This window comes from Sander vitreus, chromosome 9, assembly GCF_031162955.1.
Source record: "Sander vitreus isolate 19-12246 chromosome 9, sanVit1, whole genome shotgun sequence".
In the NCBI taxonomy this organism is placed as follows: domain Eukaryota; kingdom Metazoa; phylum Chordata; class Actinopteri; order Perciformes; family Percidae; genus Sander; species Sander vitreus.
In genome coordinates this window covers 10,947,201-10,969,854 of record NC_135863.1, presented here as the reverse complement: position 1 = coordinate 10,969,854, position 22,654 = coordinate 10,947,201, and the positions used below count along the sequence as shown (strand labels likewise).

At 39.4% G+C, this 22,654-nt stretch overlaps 3 protein-coding genes across 4 annotated transcripts; 2 read left to right on the top strand and 1 right to left on the bottom strand.

Moving 5' to 3' along the window:
- Positions 1–410: 410 nt before the first annotated feature.
- On the bottom strand, positions 411–11,497 carry tmem38a (transmembrane protein 38A). The gene is made up of 6 exons (XM_078258727.1): positions 10,889–11,497; positions 5,453–5,609; positions 4,404–4,588; positions 2,191–2,278; positions 1,507–1,624; positions 411–925 (listed from the first exon to the last, which is right to left on the bottom strand). The coding sequence occupies exons 1-6, from the start codon at positions 11,010–11,012 to the stop codon at positions 722–724; spliced, it is 876 nt and encodes a 291-aa protein (XP_078114853.1). The 5' UTR covers positions 11,013–11,497; the 3' UTR covers positions 411–721.
- A 1,052-nt stretch (positions 11,498–12,549) lies between these two features.
- smim7 (small integral membrane protein 7) lies at positions 12,550–14,613 on the top strand. The gene is made up of 5 exons (XM_078258726.1): positions 12,550–12,622; positions 12,828–12,869; positions 12,958–13,010; positions 13,106–13,196; positions 13,947–14,613. Exons 1-5 carry the CDS (start codon positions 12,597–12,599, stop codon positions 13,960–13,962), a joined length of 228 nt encoding a protein of 75 aa, XP_078114852.1. The 5' UTR covers positions 12,550–12,596; the 3' UTR covers positions 13,963–14,613.
- Positions 14,614–16,553: 1,940 nt separating this feature from the next.
- Positions 16,554–21,853, top strand: LOC144523269 (mediator of RNA polymerase II transcription subunit 26). 2 transcript variants are annotated; one of them, XM_078258725.1, is made up of 3 exons: positions 16,554–16,897; positions 19,161–19,235; positions 19,329–21,853. In XM_078258725.1, exons 1-3 carry the CDS (start codon positions 16,826–16,828, stop codon positions 20,898–20,900), a joined length of 1,719 nt encoding a protein of 572 aa, XP_078114851.1. In that variant the 5' UTR covers positions 16,554–16,825; the 3' UTR covers positions 20,901–21,853. The 2 variants fall into 2 exon arrangements, with proteins under 2 accessions (XP_078114851.1, XP_078114850.1); XM_078258724.1 differs by having other exon boundaries at positions 19,158–19,235.
- The last annotated feature ends 801 nt before the right edge of the window (positions 21,854–22,654 follow it).

Genomic DNA, 22,654 nt, shown 5'->3' with positions numbered 1-22,654 from the left:
GCAGATTAAACAGCCCAACATTTTATAAATACAAAAATGCTGCTCACACATTAATGCATCCTACAGCTGTATAATCTCTCTGTTTCAGAAGCGAGAAACAGTAAAACATGTACAAACATTTTATGAGACATTTTAAATATACCAGCCCTGAACATCTGCACTAAAATTACTTGAAGGTAAAATGCGTTGAAGCATCCTTTATAGAAAACTAAGTCACTAAAAAACCTACTTACTATTACTATTATTACTTATTATTTATTATATAAGCTGTTGATGTGTTGCTGTAATATGTACTATCCTAATCCATACTTCGTCATCTAAAACTCAACCTAAATAACTCAGTTATCACCATGTATTACTTCTGAATAGTCAACATGAAAATAAATGTCAATAAGAAAAGGAAAATAAAATCCACGAGACACAATTTTTCTCTTAGATTTTATTTAATGACAGGAAGTTGGATCACCACACAGTGTTGAGCACAGATGCAGATGTTCACAAACCCATAAATATATAGGTTTCAAATGTCCGGGTTGGATTGAAGTGTGAAGCATTTGCCGTGGTACTTACAGAGTCCTCGTTCTGTGTAAAATGCAGAAAGCACCATTTTGCTCTAATAGAAAGGGTCACATTTGGTTAAACATCAAACTGCCCCTCTCCCTAGAAAGGAATGGGAGGTCCCATCATGTCGAGGCCATGATGCAGTTTTCAGCTCGGCGTCCTACTCGGCTTTCTTGACCTTCCTCTTGCGGGTACCTTCGCTCAGCTCCTCCTTGGTTTTGAGAGGTGAAGACGGGACAGAGGCAGGAGGATGATGATGGTCTTCCTCAGATCCACCCAGAGGGGAGCCGAACAGCAGGTGGCAAACCCAGGACTCAATGAGAGCGAAGGGGGAGCCGTGAGAGTGTCGGGCGGTCATCACCACCTGAAGGAAGATGGTGTCAGTTAGAAGAGGTTAGCCTTATTTTGGGATAATTTAAGGGGCACTTCACAGATTGTACACATCAGCATCCATTAACTGGTTTATACTTAAAAGTTTTAACAGAGAGCCTGTGTACATGTAGGCAGGGATGGTCTAATGAGAAATCCTATTGAGATGCATTATGGGAATTGTAGGATTCAGCACTTCTTATATATCATTCTCTGCTGCAGCAATTTTGACTGTTCTGTTTGGAAGTGAAATAATAAATTGCTGGAGTAACCCTTTAAAGTTGACCTGTGGAGTTTATATGTGCTGTTCCTCACCAAAATGTCTTTTGTGAATCCTATAGGCCGAACAAACATCTTGAATAAATTTTTTGAAATACATAAAATCAGAAATGTGGGCAATCATTCAGAGAGAGGGAACATTTTATACATTTTTCTTTCTAACTATATTATAGTCGGGGGTTTTTTTATTTCCTGAACGTAGATACTAGCTGGAAGAATGTCAACACAGATTTTAAAATGTTAGGCCTAAAATGAATCATAAAAGCAACATTTTCGACTCCACTTCGCTGATCTCACCTTGCATGTGGCCATGAAGAGGGTGAAGACGAGGATGAGGGTGCTCTTGGACACTGGCAGCCAGTGAGCCTCCTGCAGGGTGAAGAGGATGGCTCCGTACAGACTGGCTTTGGTCGGGCTGCAGAGACAGGAGACAAACCTGTCAGTTAAACATCTGACTGCAGCAGAGATCACAACAACGAGATTAGGATTAGATTGCATATCAGAGATAGAGAGAAAGATAAAAGTGGTTTTATGGAGAAAAGTAACCACTTCTTTAGACCAACATACGTCTTTAGGTGTGCAAGGTGTGCTGCAATTTAATGTTTAATTGTTTAGTTGAATGTTTTGATTGAAGGTCTAATGTCCCTCTGTAGGTTGAATAAATTCTCTTAGGCTTATCAAACCCCTTTCTTTTAGGGGATGAGAGATTTTCATCTAACAGTTTGGTGCACTACAGTCTGCCAAAGTGCCTTTTCTGATACTACCACTGGAGGGCGCCAACATCAGACAATTTCAAATTCTACGCATAGTGACTTCAACAAACCTGGTGTGTTTCTAGCTGTCAGTGTTTCGTGTCCAATTTAAGAAACAATAACTTTTAAGTTCTAGTTTTGTCTCTGAGGTTTGGTTGGAACCACCTGCATGCTCGAGGAGGCAGAGATGAGTATGTGTTCCCTGCAGCAGCAGGAGACTCCGACTTACAATGACATGTTGAGGATCTCATTGGTGTCGGGCCTCCACACACCGCGCAGCAGCTGCTCAAAATTGGAAATGAGAGCCACTCCAGACCCTGTGATGATAAAAATAGACAGTGGGAAAAAAAAATTAGGACAAAAAAGTCTGTCTCGTGTGAATGCTCTTATCTGGCTTCAGCTTTCCTCCTCCATTTTCAACAGGCCCACAGGGCCTCACTATTAAAGCAGAGACCAAACTAGGACAACCCTTTATATATATTTCTATGGATTTTTCTCTACTACTGGATAATTTATGGTGAAATAATACAGGAAACATGGTTTAGGTGTGCATCAAAGACATCAGAGGTAAATTATGAAGTCTATAGTATTCTACAGATCATAATGACTGCACGACTTTTCATTAATTTGCTCCTTAATCATTTTAGAGCCTTTCTGGGTTTTTACATTTTCTTCCTCTTTCCTCTTTACACTTTCTTTAGTCCAACAAATCAGAATTAGAATCAGCTTGTTTGGCCAACTATGTGTACACATACAGGAATTTGACTCTGGTTTTGAGTAAAGTCAAAGTTCTTACCCACGTAACCAGTTATCGGGTTACTTAAGTGCATGTAAACTCACTGATTATGAATGAACGGCACATGTGCACACCAGCATGCACATGTGGTGTTCACTCGTGTTTAAATGTGTAGTTGCTCTCTGTCGCTCACTGAGTGCCGCAGTCAGCACAGAGAGCTTCTGCCAGAGTGAGCAGCAAAGACTCAAGGCTCACCAAGCAGTAGGCCTGCACGATATTGGAAAAAACTTACATTGCGATATTTTTTTTCCCTGCGATATATATTGCGATATGAAAAAAATGCATACTTTTTACAAGAGGACATAAATACCCCTATTTAGAAATACTAAATCATTCTCAACTACTGGGGTGATTTTGTAGGAGACTGCATCTACAAAGAAAATAAAAATGAAAAGGTAAATTTTCTTATGTGAACCAGTCTTTGTTGAACTTTAATGCTTTACAAAAACTAAAGCAAGTAAGCTGTGACTACTCTTCTGAAGTGATTTTGGAGAGAGAAATTAGGAAGAAATACACTGGTTGACTGACATGACACCATTGTATTCATATAATATCAATCCAGGCTAAAGTGAATGATATTAATAATGCATGCATGTTGCTTCCTCTAAACTTCAGGTTGTGGTCGACTAGCGGGGCCTGCTTTGGTTGTTTGATAAATTGATTAAAATAGATCATGATTGTTGGTTTGCTGTGCATGCAGAGCCTGCATGTCACACTCTTGCAACAAACTGTGTATCCAAGAGCACTTAAATCAGTGTAAATTACGTTATATCAGAATCAGACTGCTGTTGTAGATTAGTGTTACGTTTCCAGCGTCACAGCTCCGAACCATAACGTTAGTTGGGACAGACGCCTTGTTTCTTTAGGCTAACTATGTTAGCTTTAGCCTGGCTGGTAGCAGCTTTCTGCAGTGAAAAATGGCCGGGATATGTCGTGATTACGTTGCATTAATCAGGTGATTTAGTTTGTCTTTGCAGCGAACATAAAACACTGACTACTGTAGCTTCACTTCCCATGGAAAAGCATGTGCATCACTGTGTCAGCGGCAGCTGCCGCTTACGGTACTTTCCTACACACGGGAGAGCCTCACTTCAAATAACAACAACCCCCGCCTCGTCGGACTAACGTTACGTCACATGACGTAACAATCATGGAAAAGGAGAACGGTGAAAGTTTACTTTTATCAAGCAGCAAAGAAGTTGTAGCGTCAACATCGCAACGTCCTGCGATGTGACTATCGCACATGCACACATCGCGATGTAGACGATGAAACAAAATATCGTGCAGCCCTACCAAGCAGCATTAAAGACTTTCTTCTCTATAGAACATTAAAGGTCCCTAAAAAACTTGGTAACCCTGCACACATCAGAGACCACCAATCTCCATCACTCTCCTTCAGGAACTATGTTGTATGTAAATCAGTTCTGTTTATCATCTCCAGTGATGAAGTAACACAATCAAATTAGTTTTTTGTGAGAATTGAAAAATCCAATTTAAACATGACTACATTTTGTGCCGCAACACAAAACTGCCTTGCTAATCTGAATGATATACTGTAATACTGCATAATATATTGTAAGTAGGTCCTGACAGTATAAACACATTTATGGCAGCAAATCGCTGTGAAATCATCACAAGACACTGACCTTTGACGTATCCAACGAGAACCATGATGAAGAAGCCGTGGTGGTAGGCGTGGTGGGCGTGGTGAACACCTGCAGCGATCTTACGAGTGCGGACAACTTCCTTCAGGGCGACCAACACCAGCTTGACGGGCAGGAAAGCTACGCATTTATAGAAGAGGTTCAGTGGGCAGTAAAAGAGGAGGTACCTGAGAAAGATGGTGGAGAACAAGATCTTAGAGTGAGGGGAGGGGATGATAAACATCAAATATTCAGCTCTGATTGTTAGGTTTGAAGAGAATGTTAACAGGTAAGTTCACCCAAATCACACAAAAATGCTACTAAGCCTCAGTGTCTGGCCATAAAGATAGGTTTTGTTTGCCAAGGTGTTGAGTAATCCACTGTTTAGCTTTTTGCTGTCATCTCACAGCATCCCATTTTTTTAAACCTAATTTTATTTTATTTTCCTGTTAGCTGTGTTTTTAAATGTAGTTGTGATGCATTTCTTTACCTCATGTTAAGCACCTAGAAATGTTGTTATGAAAATAAAGTTGCCTCGCTTTGCCCTGCCTACAATTTGTCCTTTTTTTCAAAGGAAACTGTTCTACAGACTCAGGTCTGTAGATTATCCTGAGTGAGTGGGACATTGTTTGCTATGTTGCAGATATGTTGCATTTCAGTTTTTCAAAAGTAATTTTCACTTTGAGCCCTGCACACTAAATGACCTATTATGATATCTAAAACTTTAAAAACATGACAACAAAACTGTCTGCCGATACAGCTTGTGATAAGAAGGGGAAATTATTTTTTGTGATTTGGCTGAACGGATCATTTGAAGACATCAAGTTTATTTCCCTGTAAAAAGCAGGAAAAGAAATTCACCATTTCGTTCACTTGACAAGGATAATGGGAATGACCTCCAAACTGTGGCTGATAGGGGATCATTATTTTATCACATACAGAGTCTTATAAGTTAGATGAAAAGCCTGAATACAAAAAAAATAAAAAATAAAAATAAGCAGATTTAATGGTCCCATCCACATGTGACCTTAAAGCTCTGAGGACTTTCTCACCAGACAGCTGAGGCCAACAGGATGTGGCTGTTGTATTGGAAATAGTCGATGGGGGAGCTTCCAAGCATGATGTCTGCCAGGATGTAACTACCAAAGCAGTAGAGCATGGCACAGAGCCAGGAGGCCACGGGACTCTTGCGAGAAACCTCCACCGAGCCTGCAACACAGAGAAGGAGCTGTCAGGAAAATGAAAATATCACCGCGTGTGGTCGAGAGGGATTTTCAGTGTGCGTATGAGTTAGGTTAGGGGTGTTGGTGAAGGTGGTGGAGTTTTATGCACTCAGTTTGTTTTATGTGTGTGAAGCTAAAGATGTGTGTGGCTTTTATGTAATAGCAGATGTCACACTGTCTGTTTGGTGGTCCCTCTGTGACGACAGCTAGATAAAAATACCACGAAAAACTGAAAAACTGCTTTTTTTTTCCCTGCGAAAGAAGCCGAAGTGTGTCACTGGAATAATTAGTAATTAGTCTTTTCAGTCATTAATCATAATCAATTACTCTATTTATTTATTTATTTGCAAAACAGTGTATGGAAATTATAATTACAGGTAAATACTTCAAACAAAGAAGAAGAAGAAGAAGAAGAAGAAGAAGAAGAAGAAGAAGAAGAAGAAGAAGAAGAAGAAATAGAACATTCTGTGTTTATTATTTTAAAATGTCTGACCTTGGCGACTCCTAGAGGTCGTTTAAAAAAAGGCTCTGTGGCAATTCAAAATTATGTATTTCTCCTTAATTTTGGATTTTAGAATAATGATAATGGAGTTATTAATTAGTATATTCTAAAAATGTATTTTTTTTAACTGTTTTGCAAAATGCCCATTTGAATTTCATCATGTTTTCTAAATCAAATCGAAAAATGAATTGTAGTTAACCACTGAATAAACTATATAAATACTAAAGCCTCCTTATTAATGACCGGCTAAATCCTAATGGTCTAGATCCTGTTTTAGAAGTTTTACTACAACCAAAAGGAAAATCTTTGGTAGTCGTTGTTCTTTTGGGGGGAATCACAACAGTCAAATTGAAAATCGTCATAAAATGTTTATTTTTAAAAACCTTCTGTTAGTTCCATGCAGAGCAAAACTGTTAGCAATAACCTTTGAAAAATATTATCAGTGGATCCCTTGTGCGTCTATGAGCTGTATCTTTGTCCACTCCCAGTCGACCATTTCAGTTCACGCCCTGATAATCCGCCTTTTTTTTTATCATAACCTAATATTGACTCAGGATTTCTACAGTCATTTGTGAGTTAACAGTTTACCAACTCAACAGATGACTGAGTCTTTAAAGTATACCGACTTGAGCAGATGAGACAGCTCTTTACAATTTATTAAACTGATTGTATGCTTTATATATGACCATTTAGTATTCTTTTTTGTATACAGATGTGGCACTGACTTATTATATGCCAAGCATTTATACCATGTCAAAATATACCATAAAATGACATTTATACAACATTTAAACTCTCTATACCAGTCAAACCTCTTTCTAGAATTTTCTACCTCTCATTGCACGAGTGTGTTTGAAATGATAAGCATGCTCTGTCCGCCGTAGCATATTTCTCTCACTTAATCAGTAACAATGGACACAAGCCTAGATTTCTTTATGACAGTGCAGCTAAACTTACTCAAAAGCAGCCGTCTGATAGCAGCTACTGTTAGCAGATAGAGTGTAGACTAGTTACAATCTGTCTTTTCGTCATCCAGATTGTCCATACTGTAATTTTACTTTGTCGGTCTAACACTCTGTCAGTCCAAGAGGTGGGATCCCTCCTCAGTTGCTCTTAGTTTTTATTTCTTTTTACCTTTTTTCCCCATTACATTTTTTGGGGCGTTTTTCTTTATCCAAAGTGAGGGTCAAAAAGGACACAGAATATCGTATGTTGGACAAATTGTAAAGCTCCATGAGGCAAGTTTGTGACTTGTGCTATTGGCCTATAAAATCGACTTGACTTGGACATGGAAATTGCTTGTGCCTGATGGCTGGCAGGTATCCATTACAACTGTATATATCAAAACACTTCAAATATACCGCCAGTCAACATTTTGATAACATTTCTAAATCAGTATGCAGGTTATGATAAACTGCAGCTAACTATAGCAAAATGCTGCTGTGTTACAATTAACTCTCACTGGGAAAGCAAAGCAAACTATTAAGATAATTAACTATAGCTGAAAATAAATGTAGTAATGAGTAAAAACTACAAAATGAAATAAATGGCATAAAATAAAAATACTTATGTTATGTATATGTTCCCATATGGGTAAAGACTACACAGTGTTACAACACTGTTAGAGACCTTCAGTAAATGGAGATGTGAACAGAGTGCGGCTGCTTCACCGCACAAATCTCCAACAACAGGTGGGTGAGAGTGTCGTGGTGACACTGGTGCTCAGTATGAAAGCAATCTGATCCTGAGAAATGCCGCCCTATAAATATGGTCTGCTCAACTGCTTCTCCTGCCTTGCAACTGTCAGGCCTGGGACCTTTGAACCCCCCCACACACACACACACACACACACACACACACACACACACACACACACACACACACACACATTTGTCTCTCCACCCCCCAATGTTGAACCTCAAAACTCATTCATGTGCTCTTCTATGACTGTGAACTAGGACTTTCCACTCTAACACATTGGACACATAGGGAATGGTGAATATAAAAAGATCTTGCAAATGTTGGCAGCATGAGACATTTGACTGTAAAATGAGAGGTGAAGTAAGATAAATACAGTCAGTCAGCTTTACAGTCATGAAGTCAGCTTTGGTAGCCACGTGATAAAGTTAGCCTGAGCTCTGATGAAATAATGGATTTTAACTCTAAAACACACACAAATGCTGATTGTTTCAATTAAAAAACAAGAACTCTCACTCCATGTTTTGTCACCTTTTTTCTTTTCATTAAAGAGAAAATAAAAAAAAATGTGTTGAAAGCAAAGTGAGACAATCCCCTTTACCTCTACTACTATGTGAGATATGAGTGCCAGTATAGTTTCACATCTGCTTTTTGAAACCATTAAAACTTTAGGGACATTAATAACTACGTTAATGCATAACTTTAAGCATGTGTTTAAATTAGCAAATAACCACAGTTGTGACTTGTAAAATAGTATTATACTGTTTTAGCATTGTACTCCCTTAACATTGTCAAACTCATGATGGACAGTTAAAAAAGGATCTTATTTATATTTGTGTCTAGGTGGTAACCCTAGATTTGCAAAAACTCTCGCGAGAAGTCAATGCCTAACCTCAACTCTCTTGCGAGAGTTTGGCAAATCGGGAGTTATTTCTTGTCAAAAATGCCACATTACTACCCACAATGCAACTACCTTGATCACCGAAAGTGATCACCGATGATGTTTGGGTTCGGGTCGGGCTCGGTCACATCAGCGCGATAAGTCATTTGTTGTAAAATGGTGCTGCAGCTCTTTTAAGAGAGCTCAGTGTGTGTGTCTGTGTGGAAAGTGGGCAGAAGAGAGATAGAGAAAGAGGAAGCAGACGTGTAGATGTGACCGGAGCAGAGTTGGTGGAATAAGTTTAAGTTTTGTACACAGTGCGTGCGGTGTCCAAAATAAACCCCAGACTGAAAGCCAAGTTCATTAATTTGCTCACCAGAAACAGGATTTTTGAGTCTCCTCTGGTTTTCTGACCACGGTCGGAAATGAAGCAATCAGGAAAGGTTAACACGTTGAACATTTTAAATTAAACAGCTTATTAACGTGCACTTCTTACCCCGTGTGCGCTGATGCGCTCATCTGTTGACATTTCCGAATGCCCTACAGTTGCTTAATAAAAGTGGGCTTTCCACACAAACAAACGTACACATGTCATTAGTATGAGAAAAAAATTAGATTTTAACGTTGGGCTCGGGTCGGGCTCGGACATAAATATCTTAATGCCTGTCGGGTTCGGTTACTGCTCTGTCGGACGTAGGCTGGGCTCGGACAGAAAAATGCGGCACTCTACCTCAAGCAGAGATTTTTCATTTTCAAACTTGTAGTCTTCAACTGTCGCTGCCTCAAGTGACATCACTAGAGGCAGTTTATCAGACTGCACATAGCTCCCTCTGGAGACACAGTACTCCCAAAGACCTTTAAACTGACTTTGATGTGTAAAATCTGTGGAGTTCTCCTTTAAGGGTGATGCTGTAAACGTGTTTAGATTAATAAAATCATTCTCTTCATAGATCATTTATTTTCTACTTCATTTAATTTCAGTTGAAAGGAATTATAAAAACCATATAATATCAATTCACTTTCTCCAGATAGCTCATGTAGTACAAAACAAGTTTCCAAAAGTGTATTCATCTAACAAGTAAGCTCTTATATTTGTATCACTGAAAGTGACTGGAGCATCATTGTTGGGGAAATTGTGGGAGATACACATGAAATATTTCGTAAAAGCTGGTTTTAAAGGATTTGATAAACATCTGCGGCTCATTTAAAGCTGTAAACCTTTGGATGATGATGAGCTGTTTGAGGTTGAGGTGTGTTTGGTTCAACTGAGATTAAAATGAGCCAACAATGACTGAACTTTCATGTCAGAGGGAGCTTTTTCTTTAGGGCGAAGAACATCAGTTATTTCAAAAGCTACAACCTCCCAGGAACAATAAGGCCATGCAGGGCTGTTAGCTCAACAGTTGTTGTTTTTTCATGTTTAACATTCACACCCAACTGCAGCCTAAAAGTGTGCAGCAGAGGGGCTTCTGAGGCCCACTGACACTGTCTATTTCAGGATATTCTATTTATTGCCTAAGTCTCTGGTATGCACAGGCCTTCCTCTCAGGTTTCATCCACCTAATGCTCTGTTGCTCAAAGGAGTTAATTCTTGGAAAATATCAGGCTTTACCCAAAGCTGAGTGGTTCGGTGATTTCCTCAGTGTAAATGAGGTCAGACTGCTGCAGCAACAGTCATTCCCTCACATCAGCAGAGCTGTAAGTGCTCCTTCTGGAGTTAATGTAACAGGTCATGGTTTACAAGGACTGGGTAGGCTACTATACACATAACAGCAACAGAAAGTCCCCATAGGGATATTACACTGTGTAGTTATAACACAGAAAGTGTAATAGTATGTACATTCAATTTATTTCAAGTTATACATCTCAGAAATAACTTATAAGTGTTTACATATTAATTGTCCATGTTAATAAATATGTTAATCTAGAGATATTTTACGTTGTGATGTTGTAAATAAATGTATATGTATATATTTAGGCACAGGACTGGTGAGTGTGAAGCATGTAGCTGCCAAAATAACATAAAAAGAAAAAGAATAGCTTATATAATCACATTTATCAAATAATAAAGCAGACCCTTAATCTGGAGAGAGAGAGAGAGAGAGAGAGAGAGAGAGAGAGAGAGAGAGAGAGACAGAGGGAGAGAGAGAGAGAGAAAGGAAATAGTAGAGTAGAACACACTGACCTGGCTCATACTTGAGGTAGAGGATGGACACGATGTAATAAGCGAGATCAAACACGGGAAACATTCCCATTTTGGAGAAAACTTGGGCAAAATCGCCCAAATTAAGAACTGCCAACACTTCCATGTTGCCTGTCTGTTAAGAGTGAGTCCCTTTTTGTCAGTTTGTTTTATTCCAACTGCGCAGTCTGGATCGTGAAGCCCCCCCAAACCCGGTTCGCCGACTCTCCACCAAACCCCCCGGTCTCGACAGTGAAAGCCAGTGACACTCAAGCCCTCCTATTAATACCACTCATCTCCAGCCTCAACAGCAGCATCGTCGTCCTGTGCGGTCTGTGCCAGCTGCTGCGCTTTTTAGACGACAGCAGGTTTACATGTCAGCTGCTTGAAATTTAAAAAACAACAATTTCAACGATAAACACCTCCTGTGTCGAAATAAGCATTATTTAACTGAGCCACGAGACGCGATTGGAGGTAGCCTGGAAACACAACAAAGCCCGAAACAAGTGTCCATTCTTAATAGCCTATGAACAAAGAAGTATTCACCCCCTTTTAAAACAACATCCCTTAATCCAGATCACATCCTGCTCCGAGGCTGCAGACTCAGCGAACATTTGGTGATATCACTTGCTGTTTACACATTTTCCAGATGATGCAGAAATAGTGTGGTTAAAGGCGCAGTAGTACCGAAACTACATAAATAAACAACAACCGGATCTGATGTATTTATATGTTAAAAAAAACATTTTATTTATGTATTTTTCTATTTTTGCTTTAAAATGTTCAAGGGAATTATCAGAGCAACCACCTCCGCCGCCACCAGGGGGCGCCCAAGCCACACAATTGAAAACCTTGTAGCTTCAAAATATCAACTTTCAGGAACTAATACAAGAACCATAGATATAGAACAACGTTCTTGTTTTATTAGATGGGTAAAAATGTATTGTGATTTATCTGAATGAGAGCCACCAAAACAAATATGATTTTCACCCAACCTCTTATAAGTTTAAAGTGTTTTTTTTATAAATATAACTGTATATAGGTCGTGTTACGTAAAGTCATATTGTTTCTTGATATTTGTGTTCTTGATGGTTAGCCTCAATTAGGCTAATTGCACGTTGTTGTCTTTTTAACTTATGCTGTGTAGTGAAAACAAAGACGTTAATGCCTTACACCATCAATTTTGGGGATCTCTGTCTACCTGAAATATGTAAATAAATAAATAAATACATTTAGTTCTGTTCATTTTTAGTAGGCCTATCATAAAGGCTAGTGATGCCCTGTCAGCCAACTGCAACAACAGCAAAACTACCACTGTAGGTCTGAACCTGACGCTGCTGCTATTACGTTTAGTGTCAACAGATGGCGCACGCTGCTCGTGCATATTTGTTTCGTTGTATTTCCCTCATTCTAGTCTTCCAGGCAGATTCTTTTAAGCTGCTGTACAACTCTTGTTCTCTTAATACATCCTTGCTCATATTACCATTTATTGCTACTATAACTGAAACCACATGTAACCATTTCATTGGCGGAGAACCTCGGGCGCACACAAATGTATTAAAGACCACGCGGCCGCAGGGATGGAACAACCTGACAGAGGCAAGCAGGGCATAAAACCCCATTCTCAGATCTCTGAAACGGTATTGGTCAACATTCCTGATTGCGTGACGAACACGGAAGTTAGGTGTTTCTTTGACGTGATGTGAACAAAATGATCGGAGATCTGTTGATATTCGGGTAATTTGTTTTCTTTTTGACTTGTTTCACATACGGATACGTTTTGTGTAATGGGAATGTTGTGTGTGTTTGTTATTGTGCACTGTGTTGCTGGTTAAATAGCGGCGTCAAGCTAAACAACAAGCTAGCTCCGTACTAATGCCAGCTCACCAGCTAAGGTTAGTTCAGTAGGTAGATAAACAATTAGTCTCTCTGTGCTCTCTAGGACCTTACTGGTGAATGCAGGGGCTGTGCTGAACTTCAAGCTGTGAGTATTAACGTTACAGTCACACTTTCTAAAACCTCACATCAGAGCAACAAAGCAAAATAAGAGTTTAACGGTGGGTGTTTTGCAGCAAAAGAAAGGAGTCCCAAGGATTTGGAGATGAGTCCAAATCACCGACAACAGGTGTGTATGAGAGAGCTGGGGAAAAGATCACTAAAAAGTGTGTGTCACAGCTAAATGCAGTTCTCAAAGCTGTGCCACAAAAATCTGTGTTTCAGGTGACAACATCAGAGAGTTTCTGCTCAGCCTGCGATACTTTAGGATCTTCATCGCTCTCTGGAACATCTTCATGATGTTCTGCATGGTCGTGTGAGTATTAGACTTTAAGTTGATGCTGGTCATGTAGCTGTAGTTTAATACTAATATATCTTATCCCTTTTTGCCATAGAGCTCCATTGTTTCACATTAACAATTAAAAACATTGATGAGCCCACTGCCACACTGTTGCACTGGCTGGCATGTATTCATTACAATGAACACTATTTTATTAGTGTTAGTCCTTCATACACCATCTTGCTGTTGTAAATACTCACTAGTGGACCAAATGTTTATTAGTCAATGTCAAAAAATAGTCCCCAACATATACACAGATTACCACTGTTTGAGTAACATTTTGCTAAAAAAAAAAACTACAGTGCCCAGCTGTATTAGGTAATTACTGAGCCTTTTTACTGAGGAAACTATACATTTGTGACCCATTTTTTTTGGAGATTTAGGCCTTTATTAGGAACCAATGGACTTGGGTGCCACAGACAGGGATACATCAGAAAGTACTGGGAGACAGACTAAATGATTTACATATTTTACAGGAATGTGAATATATATATATATATATATATATATATATATATATATATATATATATATATATATATATGATTGTTATTTCTAATATTTACATTTCCAAGCCTACTTTCCTTCCTTCATCCTGGCTGTTGTTCAACAGTGCTGCAGTTTGTGCTCCCCTACATGTCCTAGAATATATTTTTTAAAGAGTTCTAGAAATGTTATGTGAATTTCTTGTTTTTCTAACTGGCTGAATGTCTTCAATCCTCACAGATTGTTTGGGTCATGATCAACATTTTTGGCGACTGGACTTTCATCAGGATGCTGTTTTTCCAAGTTGGATGCTATAAACTTTTCCTTAGTTAGTTTGTTGTTCTTTTTTGCCCTTTTTAACTGTAATTATTCTCCATTTTCTTCACAACCCCAAATCATAAGTCTGCTTCTGGCTGTACAGGAGTTTATGAATCGCTGTATTTATTTTGTCTTACAGAAGTTGTTACATTTGTACCCTTTGCTTTTAAGCTGTAACTGCACCAACACCCTTGCCTTTGCTGAATACATGTTGTTGTTGTTGTTGTGTGCCCCCTATGCTTCATTATAAAACATGAGTTTATTTTCTCCAGCATGTCAGTTTGCTTATTTTACAAACAGCAGGGTTGAAATAAGGGACAGACTTCACTAACAGGATAAAACATGTTTAACTGTGACTCGTTATGTGTTTCATCATTTAAAGATCCTGTAGTAATCAAAGCTGGTGGAAAACCTTTTGACCAAGATCGTCTTGCTTAAACATCCCTTTATCCCTTTTACTTGATTCAACAGAAGAGTCAAATTATCAGTCACTTAATGAACTTATCTCATATCCTTTGTACAAACATCTCCAAATGTACTCACACTCTAGTGTATGTCCATACAGAATATTTTAATGCAGATTTAAAAAGCCATATTCCTTTATTCTGGGGCACATGTGCTGTAAGTAAATGTATTTGCCCTACGATGTAAATGTGTCATTCAAAATAATAAAAATACAGTTTTCTTATACAGTGTTAATTTACTTAAGTGGTTGTGACTGTCTATTGGCAAGAGGGGCACATGATCCAATATTGACTTTATTGAGCGAAATGGGTATATAAATAGAATATCTTTAAAGTATGGCTTTGCATTATATTTTTACTATGATCGTCTTGTGTTTCCAAAGACTGTGTGCACTTCCAAAATAAAAAATAAACAGTTTCATGTTGCAATTCAAAGACGCCGCATATCCTTTTTGGAACTTCTAAATGGAAAACTGTTACAGTATGAAACGTAGTAATCAATTAAACAAAATATGTAGAACATTTAGCTGTGCAGACCTGTCTAACACATTTTTCATAGAACAAGGGGTACGAATGGGTGTATTAAAGACCGGGGGGGGGGGTGTCAGTACCCGATCCGTACCGCCTGTCAAATCCGTTAAGCGCGTGCGCAGAAGCTCAACGTGTTTTACGACGGTTTACGACCCTACCTGATCTGCTCTACGCTTGCGCGATTACCGGTATTTATATTCAAATAAGGAAATGCATCATCTCAATGAATACCGGCGAACTTGACAGCGGCAGTGAATTTGGAATTGGATCATTTCAAAGGTAAGTGGTGTTCTAACCTAATCTAACATCAATAAGTCAACATTATTTATATAGCAGTAATAAAGTAGTAATAGTTAAATGTACATGTTTTTAAGGAACCAACGGAATGTTTGGAGGCTAACTAAGCGACGGAAATGTATGGAGGCTAACGTCAGAACGTTGACATGCCCCGAAATTTTGGCGGGCATAATGAAATGATATCTAATCTAGTCTCATCTAATCTAATCTAGCTATGTAGCCAGCTAATATGTATAATTTAGGTTTAGGTGTAGGTTTCCACACAGCGAAACGCCTCGCGAATTTCGGCCAGCCAGCGAAATTTTGCCTCTGGGGCATGGGCAGCCAAACTGCTAGCTAACCATTTGACTGCAGTGTCTAGCCAGTGGTGGCAAGCGAGCTGGCTATCAGCTAGCTAGGTAGTTCAAAAGTGTAAGTACTTAGTAGATATACAGGCGTCTTTATGCCTCGACTAAGTTGATGTTGCATATTATTAACAACAATTCATGTTCATATAAACAACAAGGTCACTAAGACATACTATATTTCATACAAGCATGTAGCCTAGCTGCCTGGCTACCTGAAAAGTTTGAGTGTTTAAACTAACATTTACAGTAGTCTATTTGATGGTGTATTGGCCCTGACTAAGTTTGTGTGACATATAAACCACAATCCTTGTTGATACAAGTACCAATGTTAAAGGATCTTTGGTTAAACTTTCGTGACGTAGAGATTTGCAGTAATTGAAAAACAACACAACGGTGTATGTTAATGTACATGTAACAACTCCTTTATTTTTTGGGGGGATTGGCCACCACGTAAACACCTCGTAATTCAAAGTCTGTCGTAAACTACATTAAAAAAAAAAAATCCCCAGATCGTGCACTTAATAACAATGTCGCCTATGCAAGTCTTAATTTAAATATGTTTATAAAAGATACAAGTCTTGATTTAAATGTTTATAAAAGAGTCTTTGTGAACTAAAGAGTCTTTGTGAACTACAAAAAAAGTGTAGCCTACAAAAATATGATGCCAGTTGTGATGCTTGCTTGGCCGTCAAGTGTTTCAACGCATGTGTGGTACAAATCGCACAGGGAAATTGTTACGTTTCCTACTACGCAATTATGTGCATGCGCAGAACGGATTTGACAGGCGGTACGCATCGGGTACTGACCTTCTTATATGTCTATGGTACTGACAGGGGGACGGCGGATGTGAACAATTGGTTACGTAAAATTCTCCCATCATGCTCTGCGCGAACGCGTAACAAAAAGCCTGATGAGAAGAGGAGGAGGAGGCTACCAGCCGAGGGGGGTAGCCGATTCCCCGAGAGGATTTTCTGTTCTCGTCGTCCGAATTATTAAATCGTGACGGCGGCGAAAAAAACAAAAATAAAAGCATCATAAAACATGGTGCTCACGCCCAGAGAAGAACTTCTGTCGGGCATGTAAGTGTCGACAGGTTTCCCACTGCCGCCTCTTCGGGGGATTCTGCTGTCTAGTCCGTCCTGACCCGCGACACCGCCAGGCGATGACAGCGGCTACAGCCACTCCGCAGGTGATGAGAGACCGGCTGCTACAGGCCATCGACGGCCAGAGCAATGTGAGTATAACCGCTAGTTTCCAGAGGACGAACTGGGCGCAGAAAGGCAAATAACAAGGCCAAGCTGACTCCGGGTTGACAAAGTGGGGGCAGTCAATGTATGAATGGCGAGTTAGTATTTTCTTGCTAATTAGCTGGCTAACATTAATAGTTAGCTAAAGTAACTAATGCCAGTCATTCCAGCGCTTAGAGTGACTTCTGCTGGCTAATGTTAATGTAGCCAAGTTAGCTTATTTGTGTGCACTTAAAAATACTTAAGGGCTGGAGACTTGGTAAACTGAGCTGAGTTAATTAATTTGGGTTTTAGTAAGATCAAGGCTGTATATAAGATTAAAACATCATCTCTACCCTTCTCTATCATACAGCTGATGAGATTGTCATGGTATGTTACAGCACTTTTCTGGCAACATCAAAACTGGATAGTATCCGATAAAAGTTTAACACTGTGACATTGTAATACCACACTTTGGCAGGATGCTGTCCAGTTCCTCTGTACCACACGTATTGCCAGTCGTTGAAAAGTACTCTAAAAAATGGGCATCTCATAAGCCACATAACTGAAGCTAGATATGTTATTTGCGAACTTTGAGAAATGCAAGTATGGCCTTTGTAGTAATAATGTATACTGCATTGCTGGTGCACTACAGGTTTAAGCACATAACGTAATAAGCTGATGTAGAGATGGTCCGATACCATTTTTTGCTTTCCAATACCGATTCTGATACCTGAACTTGTGTATCGGCCGATACCGAGTACCGATTCAATACCAGTGTGTCATATATTTTATTATGTTTTAACAACTGTATACTACTATCCCTGTATGGATGTGATATTATTTCTATCTTTGTTGTCGGTCTGGCTCAGGTTAAACTCTTTGTGAAACATGAATGCCACAGAACGTTCTTTTATTATCCAGTTTGACAGTCAGTTATAACGGAAAAAGAACATAAATAAACTACTTTGACGTAGATTTTCTTTAGGGCTTTATTACGTGGTATCGGATCGGTGCATAAACTCCAGTACTTCCCAATACCGATACCAGCGTTTTAGGCAGTATCGGAGCCGATACCGGAACATCTCTAAGCTGATGTGTTGGCTTCTAGAATATATAATAATAATAATAATATCTACTATACTGTTATTTTGATCATACATACACACAGCTGGTGTTATAAGTGGCTGATATGAATTCCTCTACCATGATATATATATTAATAACTTTATTACATTGATGCAGGAATCCTAAAAACAAATCCAATATTGCCATTAAGCAATCCTTTATTGATTTGCAACATCACCTACTATTTTAAAAGGGTTGCAGCGTTTAATGTTAAGGTGTTTTTTTTTTTACTTGCCCAAAGTAAATTTTTACTGGTTTTCTTAATAAAAACGTTACTTTGAAAAATGGTCCACTTTTATCTGCCTTGGACTCAAACTTGTGGCAACGTTTACAAAACATTGTAGTTGTTTCATCGACATCCTCTACTGCCAGAAAACTCTTTCTTCCAGGCAGGACGCTTAAAACACTCTTTAGCCTTAGCTCGTACGCAGCCATCATCATCATCATCTTCTTCTTCTTCTTCTAACGAGACAGTCGGCAGTCACACATCACTAGCCCCAACTCAATTCATGATTGGCCAACGGCACATTCAAATAAAATCATAAAGCAAGCATTCTTCTAATGTGGGCAAGAGAATGATAATGTTATTTATGATACGATGATTAACGGGGAAAAATGATTACAACTTTTTTTGACTTGCCCCTTACCGTTGAACACTGGGTTGCTATCACAGTATAATCTCAGATGGCGGACACATTAATATATCATCTCTTGGTGTATATATTGTCATATCGCCAAACCTTAATTGGCGCAGAGCAGGCCGAGATTAAAGTGAATGGGCAGGTATTGGCTCTTTTCTTCTATCTTACTTGCAGATCTGTCCTCTTCTTTTGGGATACAATGGCACATTTGCATGCAATATCAGTTTGTCATATTGAGCCTGAAACCAGTAGGAACACATCATCTCTTGACATACAGGTGCACATCTGAAAGTTTATTCAAATTATGCCTCAACCTTTTAACAGCCTGTATTTCTCTCTCTGGAGAACTTTATGTAAATTGGGCCTGTAAGGTTCTAAATCTCAAATTGCAACCTCTACATAGAACATAGAGACAATTGTACATGGACACTATTGTTGTAATGCTGACAACATTGTGATGTCTCAGGATTGTGATATATAAACCTATGTGTCTTTTCAGCAGATATGCAACATGGTGGTAGTTATGGAGGTGATCTCCTATTTGGAGAAACATCCTATCACCAAAGAGGCACTGGAGGTGGGTTGCATTCAGACCTACAGTATGTGCATTCAACATAAAATGCAGTTGAAGCCAGAGCTGCTGTTTAACACTGATCTTATCTTCTTAAAGGAAACCCGTCTTGGCAAGCTCATCAACGATGTCCGGAAGAGAACCAAGAATGAGGACCTTGCAAAAAGGGCCAAGAAGCTCCTGCGAAACTGGCAGAAGCTCATTGAGCCGGGGAAGGGTGAAGTGTTGTCCAAGGGACACACCGGTGCATCATGGTCTTCCAATGGTGGTGCTCATCCCTGCATCTCCATTCCAGCTGCCACCACACCATCAGGTAAAACGGGCGCAGAGTTGAAGAACAGAAATGACTTCAACAACTGCTACTCCTCAAGGCTGGAGAAACCCAGCAACAGGAAACGTAAGGGTGACCAGAAGGAAGGACAGCTCTTACCAGCCAAGATATCCAAAACGACTCTTAATGATAAATTGCATAACTCCAAACAGCTGCCAACCAATGGAATAGGCGGTAGCTCTGACATTTTTACAGATACTTGTGCAAATCAGCCTTTAGACAGGGAGATTTCTGAGCCATTGGATAGTGACAGGCTAATTAAAATCCCAGTCAATGCTGTAAAACCTCATCCAAGTGCCCTGGGATACAGCAAACCTCCTAGCACTTCTTCTTTGCTAAAAGCATCAGTTCTGCAGCAGCAAGCCAGACAAGAGCAAGCTGTCTCTGGGGGGCAGAATCGACCCAGAAGCCCACGCTGTTCTTTGCACAGTCCTCAAACTCCAAAGCAGGAAGCTGGTGTCAAACCAACTACATCACAAGCACAGGGTATTTCTAGCCCCACTGTGAGGCCTGGGTCTGTGGACACCTTTGGGCTGGGCCCTTCCACTCAGCCTTTCAATGGTTGCGTTCAGGGTTCGCACACAGACGATTCAGATTTGGATTCTCAAAGCAGGCCTCTGATTATGTCTCGTCACAACTTGTATGCCTCCTGCTGCAGTGACGTGGCCAGTTTGGAAGATGATGGTGCTGTTAGCAGAACAGAGAAAAGGAAAAGACAGAAATACAGGCCTAAGGATCATATGGTAAATTTAGAGGGACAGACTGTAGAAGACAGCACTAAACCAGTCAGGTTAAAAGACCGAAGACTTACATTTGACCCTGTAACAGGACAGATCAAATCCTCCTTTCATAAGGAGTCTTGCCATGAGGGGGAGGTCATACTAGGCCACAGACCTGAATCTCAGTTGTCAGAACAGCCGAAGCAGAATCCACCGGTTCCTCCCAGTCCCTTCCAGCAGACAGACTGGAAAGAGCTGTCGAGGAGTGAAATAATCCAGTCGTACCTTAGCCAGCAGTGCAACGTGCTGACATCGTCAGGCGCCCACACCCCTAGTGCACACTTTTTCATGACCGAGTTCTTGAAAAAAGAGGAACACCGAAGTACGGATGTCAAGAAAACACACGTGTTGGCACCAGAACTCCCAGCAAGGGATTTACCGGGGGTTAGCAGAGAAATCATCAATGAAGATCTGAACAGATTACACAAGCAACACTGGTCCGGGGTTAACGGTTGCTATGACACAAAGGGTAGTTGGTATGACTGGACCGAGTGCATCTCCTTAGACCCGCATGGAGATGAGAGCAGGTTGAACATACTGCCTTACGTCTGTCTGGATTAAAACTGAGGTTGGGTTTCTGAATTGGAAGTTGTAAGCTGCCTTCATCGTACAGTGGACTTTGCGTGTATGAAGGCACTTTATTTAAGTGTAAGCTGCTGATTTGCACCGTTGGTGAAAGTGGAGTCAATGTGCTGCCTGCTTGGTTGTGTGTGGAGCACAGGGGGTGTAATCAGTGTTTTAATGAGTTTTTTAAACATTGTGTGAAGACAGCGTTAAGTAAAGAGGCTATGCATTATCTGACCATTTAGTTGTTGGTGTTCAGTAACTGTACAGATTTAAGTTACCAGTACCTGCCATTCTTTAGATTGCATTAAACTGCCCAGCTACGTTTTATTCATCTTATGTTATCCACATGCCTTGTGGAATGTGACTTTTCTGCATCCACTCACATTTAGTCCATAGTACAGTATGTTTTTCATTTAAAGTTTAGTTCAGGTTTGTGTTTAAAAAATGTGATTCAATCAACTTTATCATCTTTCAACAGTGAGTAGTAAGCTACATAATTGAAGCAGACATCCAACAGATACCAATTAGGTTTTTGTTGGCATTTGCTCCTGCATCTTGAAGGCTGAAACTAATGCTATTTTCAAGTAGCTATCGTCATTACCATTTGTATTAACAACTATCAACTGCTGTGAAAAAACATTTGTAATTGCACCTTTTAGAACCGCTCTTCCCTCATTTCACAACTGTCTCATGCAGTGACTTTTAGCAGAAATAATAACTGACAAATCAGCTTTAAAACATTTGAATATTTTTCTTGTGTTGTGAGGTTTGAATGCTGTTAAAGTGACATGAAACTGCCAGATGTGACAGTTAGGGGTGAATGAAAGGCTGGTATGGGGGGTTGCACAATGCACGCTGATAAAGAAATGTGGCTGTCATGTATGATATTTATATACATATTCATTTTAAGATTTATATACACGTTCAGACTACACAATTTTTTTTTTTTTTTTAGATTTATTTATTCAGAATTGGTTCAGTGTTGAGCAACAGTCCAACCTTTTCCTGTTGATACACCAACCAACCTTACACAGGAAAACTCTCCAAAATGACACATTCTGATAATGTGAACTTGAACTTTATACTTGCCTTTTCCCTTTACTGTGTATTAAGGCTGTAAAATATGAAATGAAATGGCAGAGCAGATCATGCTACTAGCTTGCATCTTTGTACTGTCAGGAAGAACTGAGATGTAAATTGACATGCTGGATAAAGTACTTAATATCATTCCTGTAGATATTGTTTGCCTTATGGAAACCTGTGTTTTCCCTAAAGACAGAGCCTTAGTGAATGTACAGAAATTAGCCTTTTGTGTTCTGTTGAATGCAGAAGAAACATATTTGCTACTTAGTCCTTTTAAGTGGACATGTTGATATGTGTTAATAAAAAAACTGAAGGAATTGTGATTGTCTTTTCTTTACTTGTTTATTGCTGGCTCTTTGCAATTACTCACATTAATCTAATTGACAAATGAATTCCCACAGGGGCGGATCTCCAATCACATCACTCAGATTCATTTTGATTCATTCCCAGAATACTAAGCACTTTTTGGAAACAACATTCCTATGCTTATGAGAAAATTCCTAATGCAGTCTTTGATGCAACTTCCCCTCTGTAAATGCAGTTGAAGCTGATTCGATACATCAATTAGTTCAACAGAAAAATGATTACTATAATGACTATTTTATAAATTTTATTTTTCAAAGAAAAATAGAGCATTTGCTGCTTTTCTTTGTTTTGTGATAATA